The sequence below is a fragment of the Mercenaria mercenaria genome, chromosome 1 (genome assembly GCF_021730395.1).
Source record: "Mercenaria mercenaria strain notata chromosome 1, MADL_Memer_1, whole genome shotgun sequence".
NCBI lineage: Eukaryota > Metazoa > Mollusca > Bivalvia > Venerida > Veneridae > Mercenaria > Mercenaria mercenaria.
The window spans coordinates 66894333-66907065 of NC_069361.1; the positions used below are offsets into that span (position 1 = coordinate 66894333).

A 12733-nucleotide genomic window follows, 5' to 3' on the forward strand; every position below is an offset into this window, starting at 1 on the left:
TTTTGAGACTCCCATTATTAATCCCCCGCCACAAGCGGTAGTGGGTTATAGGAATGGTCTCCGTCAGTCCTTCCGTCTGCCCATAACACTTTCGTGTCCGCTCCATAATTCCTAAACCCTCTGAAGGATTTTCATGAAACTTGGGTCAAATGATCACCTCATCAAGACGATATGCAGAACCCATGAGTCAGCCTTGTCGGCTCAAGGTCAAGGTCACAACTCAAGGTCAAAGGTTTGAGCCTTCCATTTTGTGTCCGCTCTTATAAAACCTGGATCAAATGATCACCTCATCAAGACAATGTGCAGAACCCATGAGTCAGCCATGCCGGCTCAAGGTCAAGGCCACAACTTAGGGTGAAAGGTTTGAGCCTTCTATTTTGTGTCCACTCTATATCTCCTAAACCCCTTGAAGGATTTTCATCAAACTTGGGTCAAATGATCACCTCATCAAGGCAATGTGCAGAACTTATGAGTCAGCCATGCCGGCTCAAGGTCAAGGTCACAACTGAAGGTCAAAGGTTTGAGCCTTCCATTTTGTCTGCTCTGTATCTCCTAATTCCCTTGAAGGATTCATATGAAACTTGGGTCAAATGATGACCTCATCAAGGCAATGTGCAGAACTAATGAGTCAGCCATGTCGGCTCAAGGTCAAGGTCACAGCTCAAGGTCAAAGGTTTTAGCCTTCCATTTCGTGTCCGCTCTCTATCTCCTAAACCCCTTGAAGGAATTTTTAGCTCACATATCACAAAGTGACAGTGTGAGCTTTTGTGATCGCGCAGCGTTCGTCGTCCGTTTGTAAACTTTTGCTTGTGACCACTCTAGAGGTCACATTTTTCACTGGATCTTTATGAAAGTTGGTCAGAATGTTCATCTTGATGATATCTAGGTCAAGTTCGAAACTGGGTCAACTGCGTTCAAAAACTAGGTCAGTAGGTCTAAAAATAGAAAAACCTTGTGACCTCTCTAGAGGCCATATTTTTCAATGGATCTTCATGAAAATTAGTCAGAATGTTCACCTTAATGATATCTAGGTCAAGTTCGAAACTGGGTCACGTGCCGTCAAAAACTAGGTCAGTAGGTCAAATAATAGAAAAACCTTGTGACCTCTCTAGAGGCCATATTTTTCATGGGATCTGTATGAAAGTTGATCTGAATGTTCATCTTGATGATATCTAGGTCAGGTTCAAAACTGGGTCACCTGCTGTCCAAAACTAGGTCAGTAGGTCTAAAAATAGAAAAACCTTGTGACCTCTCTAGAGGCCATATTTTTCATGAGATCTTCATTAAAATTGGTCAGAATGTTCATCTTGACAATATCTAGGTCAAGTTCGAAACTGGGTCACGTGTGGTCAAAAACTAGGTCATTAGGTCTAAAAATAGAAAAACCTTGTGACCTCCCTAGAGGCCATATTTTTCAATGGATCTTCATGAAAATTGGTCAGAATGTTTATCTTGATGATATCTAGGCCATGTTTGAAAGTGGGTCATGTGCGGTCAAAAACTAGGTCAGTAGGTCTAAAAATAGAAAAACTTTGTGACCTCCCTAGAGGCCATATTTTTCAATGGATCTTCATGAAAATTGGTCAGAATGTTTATCTTGATGATATCTAGGCCATGTTCGAAAGTCGGTCACGTGCAGTCAAAAACTAGGTCAGTAGGTCTAAAAATAGAAAAACCTTGTGACCTCCCTAGAGGCCATATTTTTAAATGGATATTCATGAAAATTAGTCAGAATGTTCATCTTGATGATATCTAGGTCAAGTTTTAAACTGGGTCACATGCTTTCAAAAACTAGGTCAGTAGGTCTAAAAATAGAAAAACTTTATGACCTCTCTAGAGGCCATATTTTTCAATGGATTTTCATGAAAATTAGTCAGAATGTTCACCTTGATGAAATCTAGGTCAAGTTCAAAACTGGATCACGTGCGGTCCAAAACTAAGTCATTAGGCCTAAAAATAGAAAAACCTTGTGACCCCTCTAGAGGCCATATTTTTCTATGGATCTTCATGAAAGTTGGTCTGAATGTTCACTTTGATGATATCTAGGTCAAGTTCGAAAGTAGGTCACATGCGGTCAAAAACTAGGTCATTAGTTCTAAAAATAGAAAAACCTTGTGACCTCTTTGGAGGCCTTATTTTTCAATGGATCTTCATGAAAATTAGTCAGAATGTTCACCTTGATGATATCTTGGTCAAGTTCGAAAGTGGATGACGTGTGTTCAAAAACTAGGTCATTAGGTCTAAAAATAGATAAACCTTGTGACCTCTCTAGAGGCCATACTTTTCATGAGATCTTCATGAAAATTGGTCAGAATGTTCACCTTGATGATATCTAGGTCAAGTTCGAAACTGGGTCACGTGCCTTTAAAAACTAGGTCCTTGGGTCAGTTAATAGAAAAACCTTGTGACCTCTCTAGAGGCCGTACTTTTCATGAGATCTTCATGAAAATTGGTGAGAATGTTCACCTTGATGGTATCTAGGTCAAGTTCGAAACTGGGTCAAGTGCCTTCAAAAACTAGGTCATTAGGTCAGATAATAGAAAAACCTTGTGACCTCTCTAGAGGCCATATTTTTCAATGGATCTTCATGAAACTTGGTCAGAATGTTCACCTTGACGATATCTAGGTCAAGTTCAAAACTGGGTCACATGAGCTCAAATACTAGGCCACTATGTCAAATAATAGAAAAAAACGACGTCATACTCAGTTCAAAACTGAGCCATGTGGGGACAGGTGAGCGATTCAGGACCATCATGGTCCTCTTGTTTAAAACTTGGGTCAAATGATCACCTCATCAAGACTTTGTGCAGAACTTATGAGTCAGCCATGCTGGCTCAACGTCAAGGTCACAACTTAGGGTCAAAGGTTTGAGCCTTCCATTTTGTGTCCACTCTATATCTCCTAAACCCCTTGAAGGATTTTCATCAGACTTTGGTCAAATGATCACCTCATCAAGAACTCATGAGTCAGCCATGTCAACTCAAGGTCAAGGTCACAACTCAGGGTCAAAGGTTTGAGCTCTGTATCTCCTAAACCCCTTGAAGGATTTTCATGAAACTTGGGTCATATGATAACCTCATCAAGACGTTGCGCAGAATTCATGAGTCAGCCATGTAGACTCAAGGTCCAGGTCACAGCTCAAGGTTAAGGGTTTACCCTTTCACTAACCATAGCTGTGGCGGGGGATTTAGCTGTCTTTCAGACTGCCTTGTGAAATATTTGTGTGAGGTCCAAATTTTTTCACATCAGTCTGGCAAAAAAAAAAACCCACAAGGACATGACCCTTTTTATGCCCCCACACAATTATATGGGGAGTGGGGTATATAGTGTTGCTGCCTCTATCTGTACATCACAAAATCCATGTCCAGTTCCTCCCACACCATTAGCCTGATTTGCTTCAAACTTCCACAGATGAACAGGCTTGATGTGCAGATGACCATACAGGAAGGACTTTTTTTGACTATTTTTACTGCAGTTATGGCCCTTTGATAGTTTTTTCTATATGGAATATAGAAAAAAATCTTGTGTGTCCAATTCCTCCCACACTGTTAGCCTGATTTGCTTCAGACTTCAACAGATGAAAAAGCTTGGTGTTCAAATGACCATAAAGAAAGGAATCTTTTTCTGTTAATATTTTTACTGCAGTTAATAGTTTTTGCTATATAGAGAATGGCACAGTATGTGGGGGCATCTGTGTCCTATTGACACAGTTCTAGTTTTATTTGCCAAATATTCTAGGTATATTCTGAAGTTTTGAAAACTCGTGGTTAAATCAAATTCTACATTATAGGAAAAATTTTGATCCAACAAACATGCAGAACAACCTTTAACTGAAAAATTATAATCTGTTATTTTCCTATTTTTGCAGATAAACAGACAATACAAGTGAGATGAGAGGAAGCAAAAGGTAACAGTCAATTATGGTTGATGCCAGTCTTTAATACTGTAGTCTCCACTTTCAGTAAAAACACCACTTCATTGTTGCCAAAAATTACCAAAATTCTGAAATTGCATGTTTTTATGACTCGCTTCCCAAACCGCATGTTTTCAAGACATTACTGTAATACATGTTTTTGTGACTCGGAAATTCCTGATCTGATCTGCAATCAGCAAAACCCACTGCTTTGAGCTGCAACCAAATACAGTGTATGAATCAGTTTTTTTGTCTTTCAGTTTTGGGTCTTAGCTATAAACATTCTGGTTTAGCTGTTGTGATCACCCTGTGTCTGTTGGGTGACATGCGTCCATGCACAATTTGACTGTTAACACTCTAGAGGGCACAATGTTAACCCAGTGTCAGTGAAACTTGTCAGAATATTACACTCGATAATATCTAGGAAGAGTTTGCTACTCAGTCATCTGGGGGTCAAAAACTAGGTAACTAGGTCAATTAATAGGAAACATTTTGTTAACAGGAGATAGAGGCCACATTTTCTACCTATCTTTATGAAACGTTGTCAGAATTTTTGTTCAGTACTGGGTTACCTGAATTCAATATATAAGTACAAGGTCAAATCAAAGAAAAACTTTGTTAATACTCAAGAGGCCACATTTTCTGTTTGATCATTAGATTGTTTGTCTCTATGAAATCTAGGTCAAGCTCAGAACTGGGATACTGGAATTCAGAAACTATGTCACTAGGTCAAGTCATAGAAAAACATTGTTAGAACTTTAGAGGCCACATTTTCTGTTGAAACTTAAATCTGTCAGAATGTTTGTCTCTAGAAAATCTAGGTCTTCAAAACTGGGTAAAGGAAGTCAAACAAGAGAGTCATGTTGACCCTGAATCGCTCACCTGAGTAATATGAGCCACACGTTTAAAATGGCAAACTGGTGCTGAATATTAGAAAGTAGGTCAGTAGGTCACATTCATGGTCACTGAAAGTCAGTATTAAGATTGGTGTTAAAAACTGTACATGTCATCCAAATTTCAAGACTATTTTAAAAAACAAGAAAATAGGTAATTATAATTAAATAGTCCAGGAAACATGATCTGATAATTTTTGAAGTTTTAATATTCCTATATACTTCATATAACAAGTGACCCCCTGGGGCCTCTTTTCACCCCAGGGGCATTATTTGAACAATTTTGGTAGAGGGCCACAAGGCAGTGCAACATACCTAATATCACTAGGCCTTGCAGTTTCAGGCAAGAAAATTGTAAGTTTTTTCATATATAAGTCTATTTAAAACTAAAGACCCCACCCCCGGGCAGGTCCTCTTTTCACCCCAGGGTTATAATTTGAACAATTTTGGTAGAGGACCACAAGGCAATGCTACAAACCAAATATCAAAGGCTAAGGTCATGTGGTTTTACAAAAGAAGATTTTTAAATTTTTTCCTATACAAGTCTAGGTAAAACTTGTGACTCCTGTGGCGGGGCCTGTTTTCACCCCAGGGTCATAATTTGAACAATCTTCATAGAGGACCATTAGATGATGTCACATGCCAAACATCAAGGCTCTACGCCTTGCGGTTTTGGACAAGAAGATTTTTAAAGTTTTTCCTTTCGGTTGCCATGGCAACCAGAGTTCTGCATGGAATTCAATTCTTTGAACAATTTTGGAATAGAGCCACCCAAGGATCATTCCTTTAAAATTTGGTGTAATTCTGCCCAGTGGCTTTCAAGAAGATTTTTTTAGAAAATGTTGACAGACGGACGACGGACATTGAGCGGTCACAAAAGCTCACCATGAGCCTATGGCTCGGATAAGCTAAAAACTAGTTCACATGGTCAAACCTTGTTGAAACTTAAGAGGCCACATTTCTACTAGATAATCATAAATCTTTTTTAGAATATTTGTCGCCATAAAATCTAGTTCAAATTCAAAAGTTGGTTACCTGAGGTCTTAACCCTTAGCCTGCTGCAGGTGAATTTAACAGCCTTTGCAAACAGCTTGGAACCAGATCAGACGCCGATTAAATCGGCGTCTGATCAGGTTCCAAGCTGTTTGCTACTCTGACAATATTTCTTCCAGTTTTGGAGCAAATTGAATGAACTTTACAATTTTAGCAGACGACATTTCCAGCAGACGACAATTTATCTAGCGTGCTAAAGGTTAAACTAGGTCACTAGGTCCAAGCATAGAAAAACCTTGTTTAAATTGTAGAGGCAACATTTTCTACTTTCTTCATAAAACTGTGTCAGAATGTTTGTCTCTATGATATCTACACAAAGAAATTGGATTGTCAAAAACTAGGCCACTGGGTCAAATCGTAGAAAGATATTATTAACACTCAAAAGGCCACATTTTCTACCTGATCTTCATGAGACTTGGTTGAAATGTTTATCTGTTTAAAATCTTGAATAAATTTGTAACAGGGTCACTTCAGGAAACAAAGAGGGTCATGATGACCCTAATATATTGCTCACCTGTTCAGCTTGACCTTGGAATCATCAAGATAAACATTCTGACCAAGTTTCATAAGATAGGGTCATAAATATGGCCTCTAGGGGGTATTAACAAGCTTTTCCTTTGATTTGACCTGGTGACTTAGTTTTTGACCCCACATGACCCAGTTTCTAACTTGGCCTAGGAATCATCAAGATAAACATTCTGACCAAGTTTCATGAAGATATGGTCATAAATGTGGCCTCAGGAGTGTTAACAAGCTTTTCCTTTGACTTGACCATGTGACCTAGTTTTTGATCCCATATGACCCAGTTTTAGGCATATAGTGATTGTCCAGTCCGTTCGTCCGTACGAGGTTAACCAAATGGGACCGTTTCGTCTAGCATCAATACCCCTTACTAGAATGACATGATACTAATGCAGATGTAACCTTGTGACCATTCCTCATCTTCAGACATCACCTGACCTCAGTTTGACCTTGACCACATTTTGGACTTGCTTTATATGGGCCATCTCTTGGTTAACCAAATGGGACCGTTTTGTCTAGCATCAATACCCCTTACAAGAATGAATTGATACTAATGCAGATGTAACCTGTGACCATTCCTCATCTTCAAACATCACCTGACCTCAGTCTGACCTTGACCTCATTTTGGATTTAGGTTGCTTTTGTATCGACAAGGATGCCACCGGGGGCATATCAAGCGTTTATTGAACGCAGCTTCTTGTTTCAACTTGGTCATCATAAATTTTTGTCTGACTGTTAACCTGTATCAAATCTATGTCAAGTTCAACACTGGGGTTCCCCGAGGTCAAAAACCATGTCACCAGGTCAAATCATAGAGAAAACTTGGTTCAAGATAAACCTGATTTTCATAAAACATGATTGGAATGTTTGTCTATGATGTCCAGGCCAAATTCAATGCTATCTTTTCTAGGGTAAAAGCTGATCATTTGAGTGATACAGGGCTATATCCCCACAAACGTATATAGGAGTGAGATTGTCGATCGATCAGTCGGTCCGTTGGTTTTCATGGTTTCCGAACAATAACTCATGAAAGGCATGACAGATTTAAATAATTTTTGGTACACAGGTGTAACAATTATATTGAACATCATAAAGGCCAGAGATCAAATGTGTATGTTTATTTCAATTGCAGGTGCTATAGATGTCATTGTGTTCTCTGTGTGTAATGAATGATACGTGTGTCAAGGTGTACAAGACATTTCCATGAAATGACAGACAAGAGTTGTAGGCAATGACAAACCTACATAACTACTATAAAAAAAATATTGTGAGATTATGCAACGCTCACAGTGAATGCAGTGTGTTATAGGAATGTAAGATTACTTGGGATACATTCTGGATTTAGAAATGCAATGATAATGGTCTTGATTGGACTGTTATAGATTGAAAACTGACAAGTTTTTAAAATATCTTGATATGTCATGGTGTAGAACTTTATATGACATCTGGGAGACTTGTGTGAAGGGACCTGGAAGTTTGGTCGGTAGAGCTCCAGGTTAGTATTCAGACAGAGGCCCTGGGTTCAAGTCTCGAACTTGCTGCACTCTTTGTAACCCTGTGACATGTCACCTGGTCGTAATGGAAAAATAACTAAAGGAGAAACTACCAGCACGTCATTATTTCTGTTTTAATTGTAACCATATTCCGTTATTAAACGTGACAGCCCTCTATTGCAATTTTTAGCTCCACTATTCGGAGAATAGGGAGGCTGTTCTACTTGCCCCGGCGTAGGCGTGACCTTTCTTGGTTCAAGTTTTTCGGCAACCTTTGTTTTTCAGTCATATCCGTGTTACTATTGCTTATATCTTACTGTAACTTCACATAAGCATTGTCCAGTATACAAACAAAGTGTAGGGGCTGGACCCATTATACCCAAGGTCAAGGTCACCAAAGTGTTATACTTAGGTTATTTTTAAGGTTTAAGTTTTTCGGCAACCTTTGTTTTTCTGTCATATCTTTGTTACTATTGCTGATATCATACTGTAACTTCACATAAACATTGTCCAGTATACAAACAAAGTGTAGGGGCTGGACCCATTATACCCAGGGTCAAGGTCACCAAGGTGTTATACTGAGTGAGGTTATTTTTAAGGTTAAAGTTTTTCAGCAACCTTTGTTTTTCTGTCAAATCTTTGTTACTGTTGGTTATATCTTACTGTAAGTTCACAAAAACATTGTTCAGCATACAAACAAAGTATGTGCAGGGGCTGGGCCCATTATACCCAAGGTCAAGGTCACAAAGTTGTTATACTTGGAATTATTTTTATGTTAAATTTTTTTTAAAGCTTCGTTTATAGACACATCTTTGGTACTTCAAAAGATAATGACTTAAAATTAAAAATATTTCTTTATAATCATCATCTGCATGTGTGGTTACAAACCCCATAACTCTGATTGTATTTTTGACAGAATTATGCCCCTTCTGTACTTAGCTTTTTTGCAATCTTCATTTTCTGGATATAACTTTAATGCAATACAAGATAAAAGACTTGAAACTTAAAATGTATCTTTATCATCATCATCATCTGCATGTGTGGTAACAATCCCCATAACTCTGATTTGTATTTTTGACCAAATTGTGCCCCTTTCGTACTCAATTTTTTTTTTAACAAACTTCGTTTTCTGGACATAACTTTGGTACTATATAAGATAATGACTTGAAACTCAAAATATATCTTTACCATCATCTTCTGCATGTGTGGTAACAATCCTAATAACTCTAATTTGTGTTCTTGACAGAATTATGCCCCTTGGTGTATCTTCCTTTTAAAGTAGAGGTCTCTTATTGAGACATATATTCATTTTACTGTCAAATCGCCGAAAAGTGGAGCGCGCTGTCTTACGGACAGCTCTTGTTTTTTGGGGGATGGGCCCTTGGCCGTCAGTGTGTCCATCCAAATTCGTGTTGTGTGTATTTCAAGAAGTATTTGATCCATAGATATCAAACCTCACATGATTGTTATTCAGCACATGAAGTTGTGCACCTGATGTTTTAATTGGGATCTCACACAGCCAGACCAGAGTAATGGCCCTTGACTTAGTAAAAAATATGGATAAGGACTAAAGTGTGAGTCTTGTGTATCTCAAAAAGGATTTGATCTAGGATTATGAAATATTACTGGAATATTCTTCAGTTGTGCACCCGTGTATTCTTTTGAGATTTCATTCACCCAGACCAGAGTTATGGCCCTTGACAGAAATAGGCATAAAACAGCATTTAAAAGTTTGTGTCACACATATCTTAAAACGTATTTGACCTAGGGTCAAGAAACGTAATGGGAATATTATTCAGCATTGAAGTTGTGAACCTGGAATTTTGTTTGGATTCCTGTCTAATAGGCTCTGAACATTTGGTCTGCTATAACACTGTGATTCCAGCAGGTGTAAAAATTTTGATTCCATATCTTTTATTTTTATTCTGATGTAAACAAAATGTGAAAACCAAAATTCTTTGTCCTGTTTGATGCCCTATTACCTGTACTGTTGAGCCGTGAAGTCGAAATCAACTCGGATCAACTTGTTATGAAGGGAACAATGAAAATAATGAACACAATGCATTTTGTTAAAAAAAAATTAATTTATGCAAAAGATGAAATGTTCAAGAGGTATAATTATTAATTATTTATAAAATGTATCAGTACAAAGTATTTGTTAATGTTTTACATCATGTACATAAAATTGTAAATATAATTATGAAACATTCTTCTTTCTTTTATAATACTTTTCATTTATGTGTCACATCCTTAAGAATATTGTAAAATCATACATTTTTGTGAGGGATTTATTTTCGCTAAGTGTCGGTCATGAATACTTGCGTAAGTGTTCTCATTGTTCTAAATTTTATATTATATTAAACAAGTTGGCTATATAATTACTGTTTATATTTTACCATGCAAATCAATTCCTTTTTAAATGATAGCAACTTTTTGCCTCACGAAAATATCTGATTTGACAGTATCCTTCACTTATAATTCTGGAACATGTGCTTGACAGGAAAAAGAAACACGTCCTGAGGACAACCGTAAGCTGTTATAGCTTTCCGTCCAATTTTGTAAATGTTTCATGAATTTCTGAAATAAAATAATATGTTTAAACTAAAGTCCTGACTGATCTTGCACATGGACCTCTAACGGAACAGTTTAAAATATATTTCATTGTACAAACACATTTATTTGTGTCAGCTTTCCTTGGAAATCATGGTTGTAGACATAGGAACTACTTTGTAATGTAAACAAAATCCAGCCATCGTTCACAGTCCAAAACAAGAAAATGGATAAGAGTCTGGCAGTATATTCAGCATGCTCTCATTATAGATGCAGATGCAATATTTTGTGTATTTTGAGTAACTGCTTTACATCATTTTAGCAATTTGTCTATAACAGGTATGACGTACATACTTCAACACAACTAGTTAATTCTATTTCCACTCACAGATTGAAGATCCTTTTTCAGTGTAAAACATTTGTATGATGTAAGAAGCAGAACAACGATGATTGTCTTATTTTATAAATATCAGGAGTTCGAAGCTGCCCTTCCCTGTTGTCGTAATTTGTCTAACAGCAATCGCTCCCGAGTCCGTTCAAAGTGCTTTACCTGTAAATGAGTAAAGAGAAAAGAAAAACATTATGACAGAGATAATAATGTCAAAATCTGAGGTACGAATGCATTTACTGATTTCTAAGCCCTTGAATAAATTGAAGATGAAAATTATTTATGCCTTACTACATGTACTTCTATAAGAAAACAAAACGTATTCCGAGACTACCCGGTATTCAGTATATTGCATGTGCAGAATTTATCTGGAAGACTGGAAAAGGACCCTCACCCCAAAAAACTCATTTTTTGTTTCATTTACAATATTAAATGGAGATAACATTTTGCAAGAACAAAGGTATATGTACATCATAATTATAACAAAGTTATTCTAGGACTTCAATAAGACGTCATGGAATGACAAAATAAAAGAGTTTTGGGGAGATGTTTTAGAGTTTTCCATGACATGCCAGCAAATAAATGGATCAAATTACTCACCCACATTTTAGGACAATTTTTCTCAAACTCTGCTAATGTAATTGTACATTTGTATATATCATCATTGTGTTCTTCTAGACACTTGAAATGAGCGTCCCTGGCTAAGTAACATTTTTGTCGCTCCTGTTTGGTTGGTGGCGCAGACATTGTTAAAACTTGGGGCTTTCAGATCTGAAAGTTCAAAAAACAAACTTTTACTGAGGAAACTCAGTTTTGGCAAAGATGTAAATCTTATAAAGAAGCTGTGGAATGACAGACAGTCAACATTATCCAGAGTCCAAGAATGACATTAAAGGTTTGCTGTCAATAAGTATTGTGTCTTTGGTCATCTGTCATTCATGTAGCTTCATAAATGAAACAGTTAACTGTTCATTTTCATTACTGTACATGCATTATAAACCACAGAAATTTCCAAATCAAAGTAGGCATGGTTCCTAGTAAATTTCAGAATGACCTGAAAGTTTATCATAATAATTTCCCTTTTCTCTACTAATCAGTTTGAAATGTTTCTTCTTTCAAATAAGAACAAGATGTAAGTGCTGTTGTCAATGTACAATTTAATGCACAGACATAAATACCCCCCCCCACACACCACAAACACACAAATTAAGAAGGCATCATTGGGGTTCATCTGCAGAAACATTGTTACTAAAAACGGACATGTCTGATCCCTTGCTTGTAAAACTTGTCTGTCTCCAATATGAGTGTGCATCAACTGTCTGACCCAGTCTCTTCACACAAAAAAACAAATAACATTGAAATGATGCAGTGCCATGCAAAACGATGGTCTAAAAAATGACAATCCCAATTATCCCAATTATTGCATTAAAGTTTAGGTTGAAAGTCCCTTGAACACTTTAGAAACTAGAGCTGCTTTTGAGAAAAGTGCATGTCTCCCACCAACTACCTAATCATGATCGGGCTGAACAGGAGTATCTGAGTCAACCAAGCAACAAGACCTCAACTGTCTTATAACACTTTCAAAGTTTGAGTGCTTTGAATAAGTTTCAAGGGCCATAATTCCGAAGTGCCTGGGCCGATTTGGCTAGTTATCTAACTTGGCCGAGAGTTTTGTGAAGATCGGATGAGAAATGTTCAACTTGGAGTGCAGACAAGATTGTGACACACACACAGACTGGAGTAAATGATACTAAATATGTTTCCCTACCCACTGTGTGGTGGGAGACATAATGATGCTATGTTTTTTATGAGATTTACAATATTGTCTCCACTTCATAACTTCTTCCTTATTGCCAAGTGCTTGTTAGGATTACCCGCCTGTCTCAGCCAAGTTCATGTTGGCAATTAATATTTCAAGTTC

At 37.4% G+C, this 12733-nt stretch overlaps 2 protein-coding genes across 2 annotated transcripts in view; one reads left to right on the top strand and one right to left on the bottom strand.

Annotated features, from left to right (window-relative positions):
• Window positions 1–10083, top strand: part of LOC123534968 (breast cancer metastasis-suppressor 1-like protein-A) — a 28995-nt gene extending 18912 nt beyond the window's left edge. Inside the window, exons 8-9 of the mRNA XM_053549888.1 lie at window positions 3869–3907; window positions 7514–10083. Of these exons, the coding sequence (XP_053405863.1) occupies window positions 3869–3894 (26 nt within the window). The 3' untranslated portion in view covers window positions 3895–3907; window positions 7514–10083. The remainder of the gene's footprint in view (window positions 1–3868; window positions 3908–7513) is intronic.
• LOC123534988 (cytochrome c oxidase assembly factor 6 homolog) lies at window positions 9939–11583 on the bottom strand. Its single transcript, XM_045317496.2, has 2 exons — window positions 11413–11583; window positions 9939–10974 (listed from the first exon to the last, which is right to left on the bottom strand). The coding sequence occupies exons 1-2, from the start codon at window positions 11557–11559 to the stop codon at window positions 10894–10896; spliced, it is 228 nt and encodes a 75-aa protein (XP_045173431.2). The 5' UTR covers window positions 11560–11583; the 3' UTR covers window positions 9939–10893.
• Between the last annotated feature and the right edge of the window lie 1150 nt (window positions 11584–12733).

What these genes read in the sequence shown, in the direction of transcription:
- LOC123534988 (XM_045317496.2), bottom strand. Translation starts at nt 11,559, where the DNA reads ATGTCTGCGCCACCAACCAAACAGGAGCGACAAAAATGTTACTTAGCC. An exon ending in AAAATTGTCCTAAAATGTGG is followed by an intron (nt 10,975 to 11,412) that starts GTGAGTAATTTG and finishes ACTCATTTACAG; the next exon opens with GTAAAGCACTTTGAACGGAC.